Source organism: Trachurus trachurus, assembly GCF_905171665.1.
Source record: "Trachurus trachurus genome assembly, chromosome: 24".
In the NCBI taxonomy this organism is placed as follows: Eukaryota; Metazoa; Chordata; class Actinopteri; order Carangiformes; family Carangidae; genus Trachurus; species Trachurus trachurus.
In genome coordinates, this window is record NC_139910.1 from 26860570 (window position 1) to 26875110 (window position 14541).

Below are 14541 nucleotides of genomic sequence, written 5' to 3' on the forward strand. Positions count from 1 at the left end.
ACACAGCTGGCCAGATGCTGCACCAATGGCAGCTTTGTGGGGAAGGGGGCAAAGGGGAAGCCAGGACGCCGTGGGTCTGCAGCCTTGTACTGTACTGTACTGTACAATCCTCCATGGGGTCCATTGATTGCGTGGTCCTCTATTACTAGCTAGGGCAGAGGTCTTCAACAGGGGGTCCGCGACCCCCAATGGGTCCGCAGAGGTACTGCGATCCGGTGGTTTTAGCTAACTTCCTGTAAGCCGATGGAGTTAGCAGTCCCCGCCCTCGTCCCTACATCACCACATTCACACGCATCCCTTGGCTGCACACACAGAGAGGACTGCCCCTTTATGCCATTCTCTCTCCTCATTGGATAAAGGTCGTAGGATACAAGGAAAGTTTTCTCCTGGGCTTACAGCAGAGCAGAGTGACTGACAGACCCGTGTTTCAGACCAAACACTCTATAGAAGTGATTGCTGTCGGAAGATACAACTATTTAAGACTTATATTAACACAAACATTCACCTTACTTCTGCTTTAATATATGAACCTGTGTATTATTCGAATAGCTTTATACATGGCACTAGGTCCAGTTTAATATAAAACACAATTTTATACAACATATACACAGGGCCGTTGCCAGGAATTCTGGGCCCCCTAAAAGAATACTAAAGTGGACCCCTGTCCCCTGACTTTTCCACTTTTTTCTAAGACTACGTATTATCATTTTTTTTATTTACTTTGTTTTGATGCTAATGCAGCATATTAGTCAGGGCCTTATGCAGAATACTTCAATCATACAAAGATTAGACTACTGGGCGCTGGGCCCCTAGAATTATCATCACCTTTCTCCCCTACACAATGGTCCTGCATACTGTATATATACAGTATATATATTAAGGGGCTCCTGCTCCATCCCTCCATCAGTTTGGGGCTTCCTGGCCTGAAAAACATTGAAGACCCCTAGGTTAGGGTATCTTCATGCAAGAGGGCAAAAGGAAGTTTTCTTTATTGTGACCACTGAGTGGGCCAAGAGGCAGGGACTATGTGGCCTGGGGCTCAGCCCAATGACCTATCCAGGTGTGGCCCTCAGCTCCACCACACTGTGTGTGTCAGTCAGTCAGTCAGATGGCTAGGTCCACACGAAGATGTGGATTTGCAGGCATATTCGCCTGTTATTTGCGTTCCATGACCGTAGCCACATTTACCATTAATAATTGCTCTTGTGGGCCCCCTAGTGGTCAAGGGGCCCTAAACAGGTGCGTAGTTTGCTTATGTCTTGGGTCAGCTCTGCTTGTATTACAGTAACAGCTGTGTACCACTGTTTGAGCTACTTGCTAACATACTGGCTCAGACAATGCTGCAACGATAGTGATCCACAAAGTGGGATCCAGGGCAAAGATGGGAATCTTATGTAAGCAAGCCAAACTCTCCTCAGACGGGAGCCTGTTCTAATTTGACTCAGTTCATGGTCCTTCACATAATAAGTTTGAGAGCTACTGGATTACTGTGTTTAAAGCTTTGTCAGGTGGAACCAAACACTGGAGGAAAACCTGATGCAAATACCTAGAATTAAGATTTGCTTTTAAGCAGAAGAACAAGCTCAACAATGAAGGCAACATAACCCCCATGCAACATGACAGAGCCTGGGTGAAGGAGAAAGGGAAAAATGCATAATTTAAGGGGGTAAATATTAAAAGAAAATATTTTGTACTGTTTATGCATTATTATTTATATTGATTTATAGAGATGTGGTTTCACTTTGACATCAAAGGGTCTCTTGCTGCCGATCAGTGTCAAAAAGCCTCATTAAATCTACTTTGATCCACCGTCACTAACATTATAAACCGCCGTAACAAATCACAAAGCCACTGTATACCAGCTTCTTTAACTTTAATAGAGTTGAGACAAATTAAAAAGAAAATACAATCCCCAAATTCTTAAACACAAATATCAAAAAACCATCAGATAGAAAAGACAACAAATCTCAAAAAGTCTCAAAGCTTTTGCACTGTTGGTTTAATAATAAAAGACCTGATATACAACCTGCAACATAAAGCGATAAAAATATAGAGTCTGTAGTATTATAGATTATACTGTAAACTCAAAGCTTGCATTCTGCTAGATTTATGTATCCAGTACAATAAAACAGGAGGGCACAAACTCTCCAGACGTTTAAATAGAATCAACAATTCATCACACAGCAGTACTCTGGCAAACTAACACTTTCTTAATCACAATACAGTTATTACTCAAAGTCAGTTTTAATTCATGAACATTCGTGCATGGTTGAAATAGTGGTGACGTATTTACATGTTTATTAAATATCAACAAGGGCAGTTAGAAAATGGACACACACCTCCGAATTAAGTCTGATCCGTTCTACTCTAATTGTTTTTGTTTCCAGCTCTGGTGTCGTTCCAGTGTACAAACACAAATCTTGGCGTCCTGAGCCGGGACGCAGGCATGAGCTGTTTGAATGAGCTGCCATTATTGCTGGGCCACACAGTCACCACCATGAACTCTGGAGTGCTTTGAAAAAATGGAATAATGCCTTAAAGTTGGAAAAAAGAGGTTAACTCAAGCTGCTTTTTCAAAATCTGTTTGAAAAAGGTCCTCAATGAACTGCGGGGGTTGTGTACTGTGGATATGTCGTGACACTGTGTAGCCCTTTAGGTTTGCTGGTGAAAATGAGCAACCGTCCCATCTCTTTCCCAAACCACTTTGTGCTGAGCTAGCGACATCGATTTGTTCAAAAAATTTTCAAATAGTCGTGTTCATCTAAAATCGTTTAAGTATACACGTAAAAAGAAGAAAAACAAAACAATGCTGTTGTGGTTTTTAAGCTGGACTGATCAATGCCAGATGTTTCTCAGAAGTCTACCGCACTAAAGGAACCATTGATAATCTAGGGACGCACAATTCCTCCTGAGAATCAAAGCGTAGTCAGTGCTCTAATTTTAATATAAATTAACAAATGAATTAAAAAGGCATAACATAGAACTAAAGATGGCTTACTTCAATCCTTAGAAATGGCTCGGCCAAAATACTTTTTCAAAACAATGTGCATGTTAATAGATTAAAAGACTTGAAATGACATATCAAAGACAGGTCACTGATGAATACTTCCCTAATGAGCAGTCAACTGGGGCTTGTAGGTGGGCTGATGTCCTTATTGTTTGAAGTAGCAAACGAGGCCATCGCCCATTCAAAGGTCTTTTACACCTTTGAACTGAATCAAAAGTCATAAGCCAGGGAGAATGTAAAAAAGCCAACGAGTTGTTTATTGTAGGTCTATGGAGTTTGGGTTACAGGTTTGATAGTGGGAACAAAAGACAAAAACTTGCTGTAATTTCTCTGCTGCTTCAGTTTCAACTGTTTGACAGTGGACTCTATTGACACGTACAGTCTAACAATATATCAGCTACCATCCTCCTCGCTAAGAAGCCAAGGTTCCGTTCAATCATTACCGTTTCATAAACTTCTCATACAAGCTATGCAAAAAACAAAACAAAACAAAAAAAAGACAAATATTTACAATTTGTAATAAAAAAAAAGCAAAAACTAAATCACACAGATAAAATGCACAACCCTGAAAAAAAAATCTTTCTTAACATCTGCCGGGCAGGCAAAATGTTTCTGGTTCCTGATATTACAAACAGATTTGTTTTAAAAGCACGTCATTTAAAATTGGTGAAAAAAGATAATAAAATATACAACAAAAAAAAATGAACAGATGATTGAATGAGACTGAACCCACGTTTATGTGTATAGATATATATAAAGCTTCAATTACACTCCTGTTTGCCTGGTCTCCTCTCTGGGGTGGAATGTATGTTGCTCCATATCGCTTTTGTCTCGGTAGTAAGTTGGTGGGTTTTAGATTAATAAAAATGGGTTCTAGGAAATGAAAAATATGAATTAAGAGAAAAAACAAAACAAAAACAAATGAAACAGCGGGGTGGAGGGATGTTCCGTGGCAAGCGGTGGGTCTCTGTCGGCCACCAGTCCTTTAGAACAAGTGTTTTAGTAATATCCGGGCTGATACTGCTGGCTCCACGGCTTCTGGTTCCAGAACTGCACGGAGACACAACAGACACAAGGTTTATTGTGTGTAAACATTACTGACGACATGCTGTGTTTCAGAGCTGTTCCCGGGGCAACACATACTCATTATAAACGTTGAAACAATGTCTACATCTGGTCATTTTAATTTGCCGTTGCTTGGTCAGAGATTCTGTGTTAACCATAGCAACAAGTGCTGATATCTTGTATCTTGTATAGTAACAGCTACATAATCAACCTATAGATCTCAAACCTTGAAGATATGAAAAAGATAATGTAATCTTTAACTTTCAGTCACTTGTGGGAAAATATTCATAGGATTGGTACAGTTTTCTATATTTGTAAGTAAAATGATTCAATGCGGAGCTCCATCATTAATGTAAAGCAGTGTGTGAACAGCAGAGACACTGACCCCTTGCTGCCAGCTCTGGTTGAAAGCCTGGGCCTTGTCCATGCCGTTCCTGTTGCCAAAGTTTCCGCTGTTCCTGTTGTTGCCGAAGTTGCCGTTCTTGTTGCCAAAGTTGCCACGGTTACCACCTCTCTGCTGGAACTGTGGAGGGAGCAGAGGGGGAAGAGCATTAACATACTGAGCATGCATTAACTGTTTCTATAACCATGTGGCAGCTCCGGTGATGTGTGTTGTCATGGTCACACCCACCTGGTTGGGGTGTCCCCTGTTTCCACCACGGTTCATTCCTCCTCCGCCGCCTCTGTTCATGTTGCCTCCTCTGTTCATCGGGCCGCCCCGGTTCATGGGTCCTCTGGGTCCCATGTTGCCCCTCATGGGCCCGCCCCTGGGGGAGCCGCCCAGGCTGGGGAGGGGGCCGCCGCCCCGGTTGAAGTTACCACGGTTGGGGAAGCCTCCTCTGAAGGCAGGGGGAGGCAGGAAGCCACGAGGTGGACGATTGAAGCCGCCGCCACGGGGACCAGGAGCTACAAACACATCAAGTTGAGATGAATGAGTTTTAACCATTTCACAACATTTAACCTTCGTCTTGTGTTAGCTTTCTGCTACCATCTATGGTGTTCCAGTCAGTTTTGACCAGTGTTTTAAATCAGCTGTAAAATACACAAAAAGTTTTTTTTTCCCCATCCAATTTGTTTTTCTTCTCTTGGTTACATTGTTAGGCTTCCTATCCATGAAAATAGTGGTTTTAATATTTTTTGGTGTGGGCTTTTTTGTCAGTAAACCCCTTGACTTCAATTGTACCTTCCTCTTGTCAGCTTTCTGCTACCATCTATGGTGTTGGGGTTTTGATTCAAGTATTAAATCAGCTGTAAAACACACTAAAACAATCTCTTGGTTACATTGTTAGACTTCCTTATCCATGAAAATGTTGGTTTTGCACTTATGATTTCAGTTTTAACTCTCATTATTGTTCTTATCGTTATAACCGGGTCAAAATTGACCCCAACACCACAAATGTCATAATTTTAACCAGAGCATTTTAGAATTTTGTGGAATTTTTTTTTGTTTTATTTTGTTTAAATAGAGGTTCCTGACAAAGTCAAAAAGCCTTGATGCTATAAACAAACTCATGTGGTACTTTTATGCATTTAAAACCTGAAAACGAACACCAGAGAAAGGTTAAAACAGTATTAATCACATCCCTAAAAAACAAGCCTACCTCCTCTGAAGCCGCCTCTGTTCTGGAAACCTCCACGGCCGCCGCCCCTCTGTCCTGGGCCGCCGCGACCAAACTGGTTCTTGCCTCCGCGGCCGCCACCGCGCAGGCCGCCGCCTCTTTTTGGTGTTGTGCTTCCCTGGTTAGGCTTCTTTTCGGCGGGCAGAGCCGTCTTGCTCTCCTCTTTGTATTGTTCCAGCAGCTTGGCGGCCTCCTCCTTCAGCAGCTCGCCGTAGATGATCTCGCTGAAGCTCTCTCCCTCCTCAGGCAGAGAGTAGAAGCCTGGAACAAACAGGAACATGATGAGGGACGCACAAAGAGAAGAGATACTACAAGATACCCAGCAGGGGATTGAGCGATGTAGTAGTACATGTATATATACACATTCAAGCCTCTTTCTCACCTTTCATTTTGAGGACAGCGTGCTCAGGCACTTCTTTGCCGTCACTCTCCACCTTCTTCTGGACTCTCTCCTTGTAGTCGTCGTCAGAGGGGCAGACCACCACGGCCTTACGCTGGAAGCCGGCGAACAGACACATCTTCCTCTTCTGGCCCGGGGCGGACAGGTTGGTCTGGAGAAGTGGACAACGATGCTCAGTTACACTGGGATTTATAATGCAAGCATTACCTATATCACATGTCAAAGGTAGTGATCAGATTCATACTAAACCACTCACATGGTCCAAGATGTAGTTCCTCTTCTTGCGGGCGGCGATCTCAATGAACTTTCCCAAGAAGAGAGGTGCACGCTGGGAAATGGCGGTCAGCTTTGTGATGTCCTTTGACTGGCGCTTCAGGCTGTTGATCTGTGTTTAACGACAGGATAAGTTGCATGACTTCTCTGTGGAATAACAACTGTGAGTCACGTGCTGCCAAACAGCTGTTGTCAGTACTGACCATCATCTTGTCCACGATGGTGTCACTGCCCAGGATGTAGTATTTCCCAGGGTTCTCCTGGACATGGTTCTTCACCCACGTGGTCTTTCCTGAGCCTGGCAGACCCACCATCACGATGATCTACGGAAAACAAAGGCAAAGAGAGAATTAAAACTCGCTGTTGGGCACGTTACTTTTGAAAAGTAGTTAGTTATAGTTACTTTCCCAAAAAAGTTAGTCACTGAATTACTACATTATAAAAGTAACTAATTGCCAGGAAAAGTAACTATTGCGTTTTTTTAATAAATGCTCAAACATGTCAATTACTTGGACTTCCATCCCTAACCTCCTGTTTACCTGGAACAATCCAACTCAGGCCGACTAAAATGTGTAGATAACACACTTTGTGTGTATTAATTTGTGTCATAACTTAGTTACTGAAAAAAAGTAGTGCTGTTATTCATCATCACTGTCAAAACGTAACCTTTAAAACACTCTCACCACTGAAACCAATGACAGAATGTATGTAACTATGAACCTAGCAGGTTAAGATATCTTCAGTTGTTAACTTGTTTCTTAAAGGTCTTTAGAACTTTACATTTTTATGTCATGTCCTTTAGTTGACTCATGTCTGCTTAAATGAGCGATTTGATTTCTGTTTTTTTCTGTGTGTGATGTGTATGTTTGTTAAAAAACCCTCACAAATAAAATAAAAAAATGACAACAACAACAAACACCTCACCACTGAAGCCAATGACAAAATGTATTTTCAAAACGTGGCTAAAGAGAAGAGAAAACACCGTCTATACTTGCCTCACAGTCGGCCTTGGTCTGTGGCCCCTTCAGCCCTCGGACGCGGTCGCCTACGGCGATCTGCTGCAGGAAGTCGTAGCCCTCAGGCTGAGGGAAATACGGAGTCTCCATCTGACCAAAGTTGAACTCCACGGCACAGTTGTGGCAGATGACGTGGGGGAAGAGGGCCTGGCCGTTCAGACTCTCCTTGCTGAACTGGAAGGCGACCACGGGTTCGGCGCCGTTCTTGGAGAAGGACAACACCACTTCCTCACCCTCAAAGTCCTGAGCAATGACAACAAAATGGAAAAGTTGTTCATTTTTGTGACAAGAACGGGTTACGAAATGAGAAAATGTCACACTTGGTTAATTAACACATGATCGGTCATGTCTTACAATGAGGCAGCAGATGACATCATTCTCCTCATAGGTTTCTCCAAAGTCCTCGGTCACACAGTTGGTGGTCTTCTTGGCTTTCCCAGAGTAGGCGTAAGAATGCTCCTCCTCCCCTGAACATCCGTCGCAGAAAACATTGATACATCATTAAGTGACATCAAACAGATGGCATCATATTTCTGAATTAAGACACGGAGCCTCAGTAACTGGTGTCTGAATCATCCATGTTGGCAGCAGGCCAGCCACCATTACTATGATGCAGCTAGAGCTGGAGCCATTTTATATTAAACTGTCATCCTGCTCACAGACCACTAGAGGGAGCTGCTGGGACAGAGGTACGTCCATAGGACACAGCAGCCTGTGTCAGTGCCATCATTTGGATCAACGGTGCAGTGTGTTGTCCTTGGTTTAATTAAAAGGTTTGCCTTTTTGTAGGCATCGAATACTGCACTGTAACTTGAATAATATAGTATTCATTATAGCAAATAGTTGTGTTGAGACAATGCTGTGACCCATGTTCAAATCCTTACACATACAGTTTTCTGTGCATCACATGTGACTGGCAAAGTGCCTGCGGCTATGGAAAGATACTGTACAATATTTAGCAGTGAAGCAAGTGTTAAGGAACTGACCCAGAAGCAGTGTGCCGGTGGACAGGGACCAGCCAACCTGCACATCATGGATCTCCATGTTCTTGCTGGAAATGTGCTTCACAGGAATCTTTTCTGTAATCTGTTGACAAAAAGACATAAACAGGATGTTGGACTCATTTCACTGACTGAAAAGTGCTTGTTCATTTCAGTAGTAATGGCCATGTAGTAAATGCAGCAGGGTGGGAATAGGCTAATTCTTTCAGATGCAGTCCAACCTGCATGTCTCTGGACATTTAAAAATGCAGCTTTAAAATGAAACTTTCTTTTCTAAAAAACTTGTCTTGTCAGGTAGCCTAGAAATCTAGACGCACCCTAGCGGCAGCAAAAATATTTGCTCCGTAGGTGGGTCTAGAAACGAGCCATAGGAACTTTTTGAGTCTCAAACACCGATTGTGTTCACCAATCACAGCGCTCTATCTGTTTAGAGAGTCGTTGGGCGGGCTTAAGGCGATGACCATATACATTTTAATTTGCTTGTCAGGCTAACGGCATCCTGCTCTTTGCTCTGATTAGTCGTAGCGCTAGCTAGCGCTACCCTATTGCGTGCAGAGGCAGTTTGAAAGACAGCCTTCATCCCGCCCCCTGGATTGAGCCGAGGTCTACCGGTCGTTGCCAGACTATACATTTTAATGATATAGTCTGGCTTGTCAGGCTACTTGTCAGGAGGACTGACTCTGAATCTGTGTAATGCATTTGTGTTGCTTGTGTTTGAGGTCTGACGTACTGTTGTGTTATTTGAGTTTTATGTTATGTTTTGCATGTGATTTGCCAAGCGACTGCAGATGGAACGGCGCTCTTAACTAAATGGTAACGTTTATGTTTAACATTATACACGGCCCTTTTACAAAATAAATACATTAGAAATTACCTTCATCTCAAAGCAGGCTTTGCCTTTGTCGACTCCATAGGTGGCCTTGCCTCCAGACCAGAGGTAAGCAAAACTCTCCATTGTGAGAGATGAGGCGCTGAAACGGTCACGTGACACCTTAAAGTGCAGGTCGCAGTTGTCTGGAACACACAAAGATAAAATTCATGCAAATAAATCTCTGTCACAGTTAAATGTCAACGATGGTCCTCTTTAACCATCATCCCATGTGATTTGCAAATGCATGTTGGACCTAGGGGGAAATGTCAGAGTATTCAATGTGGGGAAACTTACAGGTATCCAGGCAGACTTTTGTGTCATCAAACTCCTCATCCTCTTCCTCCAGAGGGGGCACAGGAGACTTAAAAGAGGCCCTGAAAAGAGATACCAACCAGTCAGTTAGATGATTCACATGTTTATGTGGCTGCATGGAACATTTAGATGCCTTGGGTAGCACTTCCTGAAAAATATTGGGGGAGAGAAGTGGAGAGACAGACTAGGGGAAAACAAAACACAATAGAAACAGTAAACTGGGCAAGCGAGCCTCCAAACCTTTTGCTGTATTGTGGGCCTTGACAGAAAACACTTACCTTGCAGTATCCAGCGAAATCTACAATGTGAAAGATAGATGGAAAGAAAGCACCTGGGCACCTCCCACAGGTGAAAGTGACCCCCCAAAAATATAATAATAAAAAAATAAAAAATTCAAATTGGATGTCACCCCTGTCAGGTCAGTGTGTTTATGTCCTGCTGGACTGCTGTGGGGGTCAGCCACAGCAATAGTATGTGTAGTTATATTTAACTTCCTATGTGTGGAATTCTAAATGAAAAGGTCACGACTGGCTCACACTGTTCTGTTCAACTATGTTACTATGCAGTACAAGTTGTTACCAAACTTAAAATGCGCAGTCACAGTGCACTGAGAACTACAGCAACTTACCAACTCTGTAGTTTCAGATTTTGACCCTAAATCTCTTGTGGGAAGTTTGAGAAACTAGAGGAAACAGTGTAAAGAAGGAACATTTCAACTGACACTTAAGTATCGCTCCACCTTATGAAATGATTTAAGTCCAGTAGAGTCATTATTACTTATGAAGAACAAACAATTAAGAGTTCATTTGTCTGTAGCAGTGTTAACACCTCCCCGAGTACAGAGATACTTATCATACTTGTCCTCAGACAACCTCGCTGTGCAAATGACTGCTGCAGGGGAGGCTCTGGAAAACACACTGAGTTGGAGCATATGGTGACCGCAGCCCACACATTGGCTGCCCAGGAGTCTGTTGTTTCATCTAGGGTGGGGTGCTTGTTTTATTGGGGGGGAGGGGGTCATAATGGGTGGAGTAGAAGACTGGGCTTTCAATTAGAAATGAATGGACCCTTGCCAGTGCAAACCAAAAAAAACAAAAAAAAAAACATCTGATATACTATTGGAGGCGGGGGGGCAAAACCAAGAAACCTACTTGTAGAACAGTATCATGTTCTAATACAGGCATGGGCAACCTATTCTACAAAGGTTTTTGTTCCAACCAACCAAGAGCACACAGTTTGACTGAGATCAGTTGGTTAAATTAGTCAAGTCTGGTGTGCTGCTGCTTGGTTGGAAAGAAAAGCTGCAGCCACACCGTCCCGTTGTGGAATAGGTCGTCCATGCTTGTTCTAATATTTCTAACATTTGAAGAGAACCAGACTTTCCCCAAAGTTTAAAATGTCCCCAAAAACCACTTCTATTTTCTCCCCGTTGATTCTTACAATGTGTTAACAACGCAATGAAAACAAAACACTGACCGAGAAGTAGGTACATGTACGCACACGCTCACAAACACCCATGCACACCATGCATGATGTCACCTGCGCAGGGGTAGAAAGCAGCCTTGCAAATACACACATTCGTACTGTCACACCATGATAAGACACACACACACACAAGACATGACACATGAGACAGAAATAGCATTTTGACGTCATACAACCAGTGAAAAATCAAACAAAAACAAAAATTAAAAACACAAAAAGTAAACCCAAAAAAATATAAAAATAAAAGGACCATTGCGAGGTAAAACGATGGACGGTCGAGAGCGAACTCCTCCGTGGACGTTCCAAACACTCTTGTGTTGAGCTACATCCTTGTGTTCTACCTTGCAGCAGTGGACCCTTCCTCCCACTCCTCTCAGCTACTCCTCCCCCACCCACCATACAAAAGTGAACATCTGCTACTGTCTTCTGGGTTCTCTTTGAGCAGTCTCGATTCACCTTGAGGACACAACTGGCTTTCCAAAGCAGTAAGTGGCAGAAGGAACAGATGTGAAAAGTTCACAGAGACTTGATAGATGCACTTCTGCTACAGAATGCAGTCCATTAAAGACACAATGTGAGTGGGCACTGTAAAAGGTAAATGGTAAGGCTCTTTAGGTACTCAGGGATGACCCTCAAAACATGTGTGAAAGTAAGGTTAATAAATAGTATAATACTTTAAATGAGGGTTTTCCTCTTGCTAGTTATGTGCATTGGCACTTAAAGCCAATACAGTTCAACAAAGCTATGGATGGCGCTTCAGGGATGCTGAAGGCCATTTTTGCTCTGTCCCATCCTTACCAGCTGTATTTGTTCTCTTCAATAAATTCAAAGTAGCCCCTTCCATGTTCCTCCCGGCGTCTCTTAACACCCTTCTTATTCTTCTGATCAGCATTCGTGTCTTTGTCCGCATCCCCTTTGAAAATAGAACAAAGATATAGCATGAGGTGCTCCTTTTTGTGAGAGAGAGGTCGGACTGGCAGTGGGGTTCTGGCCCACAAAGCCCGTTCATTATTTACATTGTGTCGACCATAATCATCAATATTAAATATGACTGAGGCAACACCTCATGGTTACACTTAAACAATACAATCATATTTCATATATTGTAACAAATCTAATGACCAGGTGGTAATTACAATGCAAGCTGGTCCAAATTAAAACTGTAAACAGTATTTGCTGGGGCTGGAAAAACAAGTCTCTGCAATATAACGGGACATTAACCCTGCGATAAAGGGCCTTAGAATAAACTGTTGTCAATAAGAGTCAGATATAAGTCTATTTCATTAAAGAGGACATGTCTACTGTTGTCTGGGGCAAATGCATCATGCAAGGACATGTGGAAACCTACTTAGACCTAAAGTGACCCTCCCCCCATGTCTTATCCTAAATTACCTAAGTGGCGAATAATTGTAAATCTATATTCTGTACTGATCAAAACAAGATGACACTTTCTACTCAACCCAAGGACAAACTAACCACGTGCTAGCTAAACAAGCAGTCCAGCGCCTGTCCCGCAGACTTCCGCACAGTTCACGTTAGCTAGTTCAAGTGGTCCCGATCCCATTGGTGTCCAATATATATTTGGACCTATGCACTGTAGTGCAAGTCATCCTACGTGGGGACATGTAGTCCAGCTAAGTCTGAGAGCTGATTTCACATCCAAATTATTATTTTAAAAAAAACTGTCCATTGAGCACAGCCAGGACAATAATGTGTACTTTAATCATTGCATTGGTCCATTTAAACATACTTGATATCGTAATAACATTTATATGGATTATAAACAAAGTGAATTTCGTTGTAAATCTCTACCATTTCAAATTCCAATATGGGAAACCACTGAACTAGTTAAACGGACTAGCGAGTTAGCACTGCACCACAGACACAAAGAAACTGACGTTAGCCGGCGAGCTAACATGCTAGCCAAAGCGAAACGAAAAGCCAGCCTGAGCTAAACGTCGAGCTAATTAACCACACATATCGCCTGGCTACTGGAGCTAACGTAATCGATGAACTAATGCTAAATGTGATATTTTTATGGAGTGCAGCTACCGACGTTTAACGCTACTAAACGGATATCGTTAGCTAAGCGCTATCGCCCGATGCTATCGTTAGCTTGCCGGCTAACGCTGAGGTGAGGTCACGCTGTCTATCTCAACATGGACGCTCTGCTCTGTTGTATGGTAACGCAGTCAGACCTAGTCCTCTCCTCCCCAGCCGGCTCCCTCCCGCCGTGGTGGTAGCATTAACGCTAACGCTATAGCAGAAAACCGACAGCCAGCCACAGTCCATCCAGCCAATCACATTTTTTTTCTCCAATAACCAATTCACCGACTCACCCTCTGCAGCCTGGTCCCCGGGCTCACCGTCCTCTGTTTCTATTTTCTCCATGTCGTCCACATCTCCCTTGAGCATGGGGTCCATCTCGTCGTCTTCCTCCGCTTCCTCCTCACCGTCACCCATTTCTTCGTCCTCGGCAACGCCGCCGCCGCCGTCGCCCCCATTCTCCGGCTCTTCTTCTTCCTCCTCCTCCTCTTCCTCGTTGGCCTCCATGCTTTCTTCTATCGGGCCGTCGCCCTCTTCTTCTTCCCCCATACCCTCATGGTCGGCGGCCTGCCCGAAACCCTCGTCCGTTGCGGCTTCTTGGTCCAGCGGGGAATCTCCGCCGAGGGCCTCCTCGTCCAGCGCGGCCTGCAGGCGGTCCATCAGCTCGGCCTTCAGCCCCTTGTCCGACAGATTACGCTTTTTCAGCTCGTCCTTCAGCTCGTTGACTTTCAGCTTTTTGACGTTGATTGAGCTCATGGTGAATGTTTGACGGCAAAACGGATTAAATAAAATGAACAAAACACGACGATAAATAAATTACTGGACGCTCTTTGTTAACGGATGTGGCTCAATACTGCGCCAAATGGCACCCGCTGACCGACCAATGCTTCACCGGCAGAAGAGCTGTGCGGAGTCCGCGGTGTGTGGGGGAGGAGGCCGATGACGTCGTCTCCCGTAATTACCCAGAGAGCAGCGCAGCGTGGTTATGTAGCTGTGTGCAGTGTATGTAGCGCGCCGGCCATCTGTCGCTGCTGTAATAACAAAACAAGCCGCCAAGGGAAGAGAGCGTTGTTGTGGAAAAAGTGGGACAATATGGGGAAAACAGTGCGCTCAAAGACCAAGCAACACATTACTATATTTATGCAGTAAATTCATACTCGCTTTTAAAAGGTGTATTCATAGCGTGACATATTTACGAGTGGACTATTTTAGTTGGAATTTAAATGTGTGAGGTGCTCCGCTTCTAGCACGGAGGAGCTTAGGCTACCGTAATGTACAATACCGTAGGCTACATTTGTAAAGTATAGCCCAATATCTATCTACTCTGACATAACATCAACTATTAAACTGTTGAGCTGTAATTAAGATAGATCTATAGATAGATAGATAGATAGATAGATAGATAGATAGATAGATAGATAGATAGATAGATAGATAGATTGATAG

At 43.4% G+C, this 14541-nt stretch overlaps 1 protein-coding gene across 1 annotated transcript; it reads right to left on the minus strand.

Moving 5' to 3' along the window:
• Nucleotides 1–1872: 1872 nt before the first annotated feature.
• hnrnpub (heterogeneous nuclear ribonucleoprotein Ub) lies at nt 1873–14011 on the minus strand. Its single transcript, XM_084000855.1, has 14 exons — nt 13389–14011; nt 11848–11962; nt 9547–9626; nt 9256–9395; nt 8367–8466; nt 7735–7847; nt 7360–7623; nt 6568–6687; nt 6348–6476; nt 6074–6242; nt 5674–5952; nt 4704–4978; nt 4458–4595; nt 1873–4057 (listed from the first exon to the last, which is right to left on the minus strand). Exons 1-14 carry the CDS (start codon nt 13849–13851, stop codon nt 4007–4009), a joined length of 2436 nt encoding a protein of 811 aa, XP_083856981.1. The 5' UTR covers nt 13852–14011; the 3' UTR covers nt 1873–4006.
• Between the last annotated feature and the right edge of the window lie 530 nt (nt 14012–14541).

Bases quoted from the DNA above. Each gene is read 5' to 3' on its own strand.
- hnrnpub (XM_084000855.1), bottom strand. From the start codon at position 13,851: ATGAGCTCAATCAACGTCAAAAAGCTGAAAGTCAACGAGCTGAAGGAC. The intron at 8,467-9,255 runs GTAATTTCTAAT...TTTTGTCAACAG, and splicing joins AAGCCTGCTTTGAGATGAAG to ATTACAGAAAAGATTCCTGT. The intron at 6,688-7,359 runs GCAAGTATAGAC...TGTTTTCCGTAG, and splicing joins AGACCAAGGCCGACTGTGAG to ATCATCGTGATGGTGGGTCT.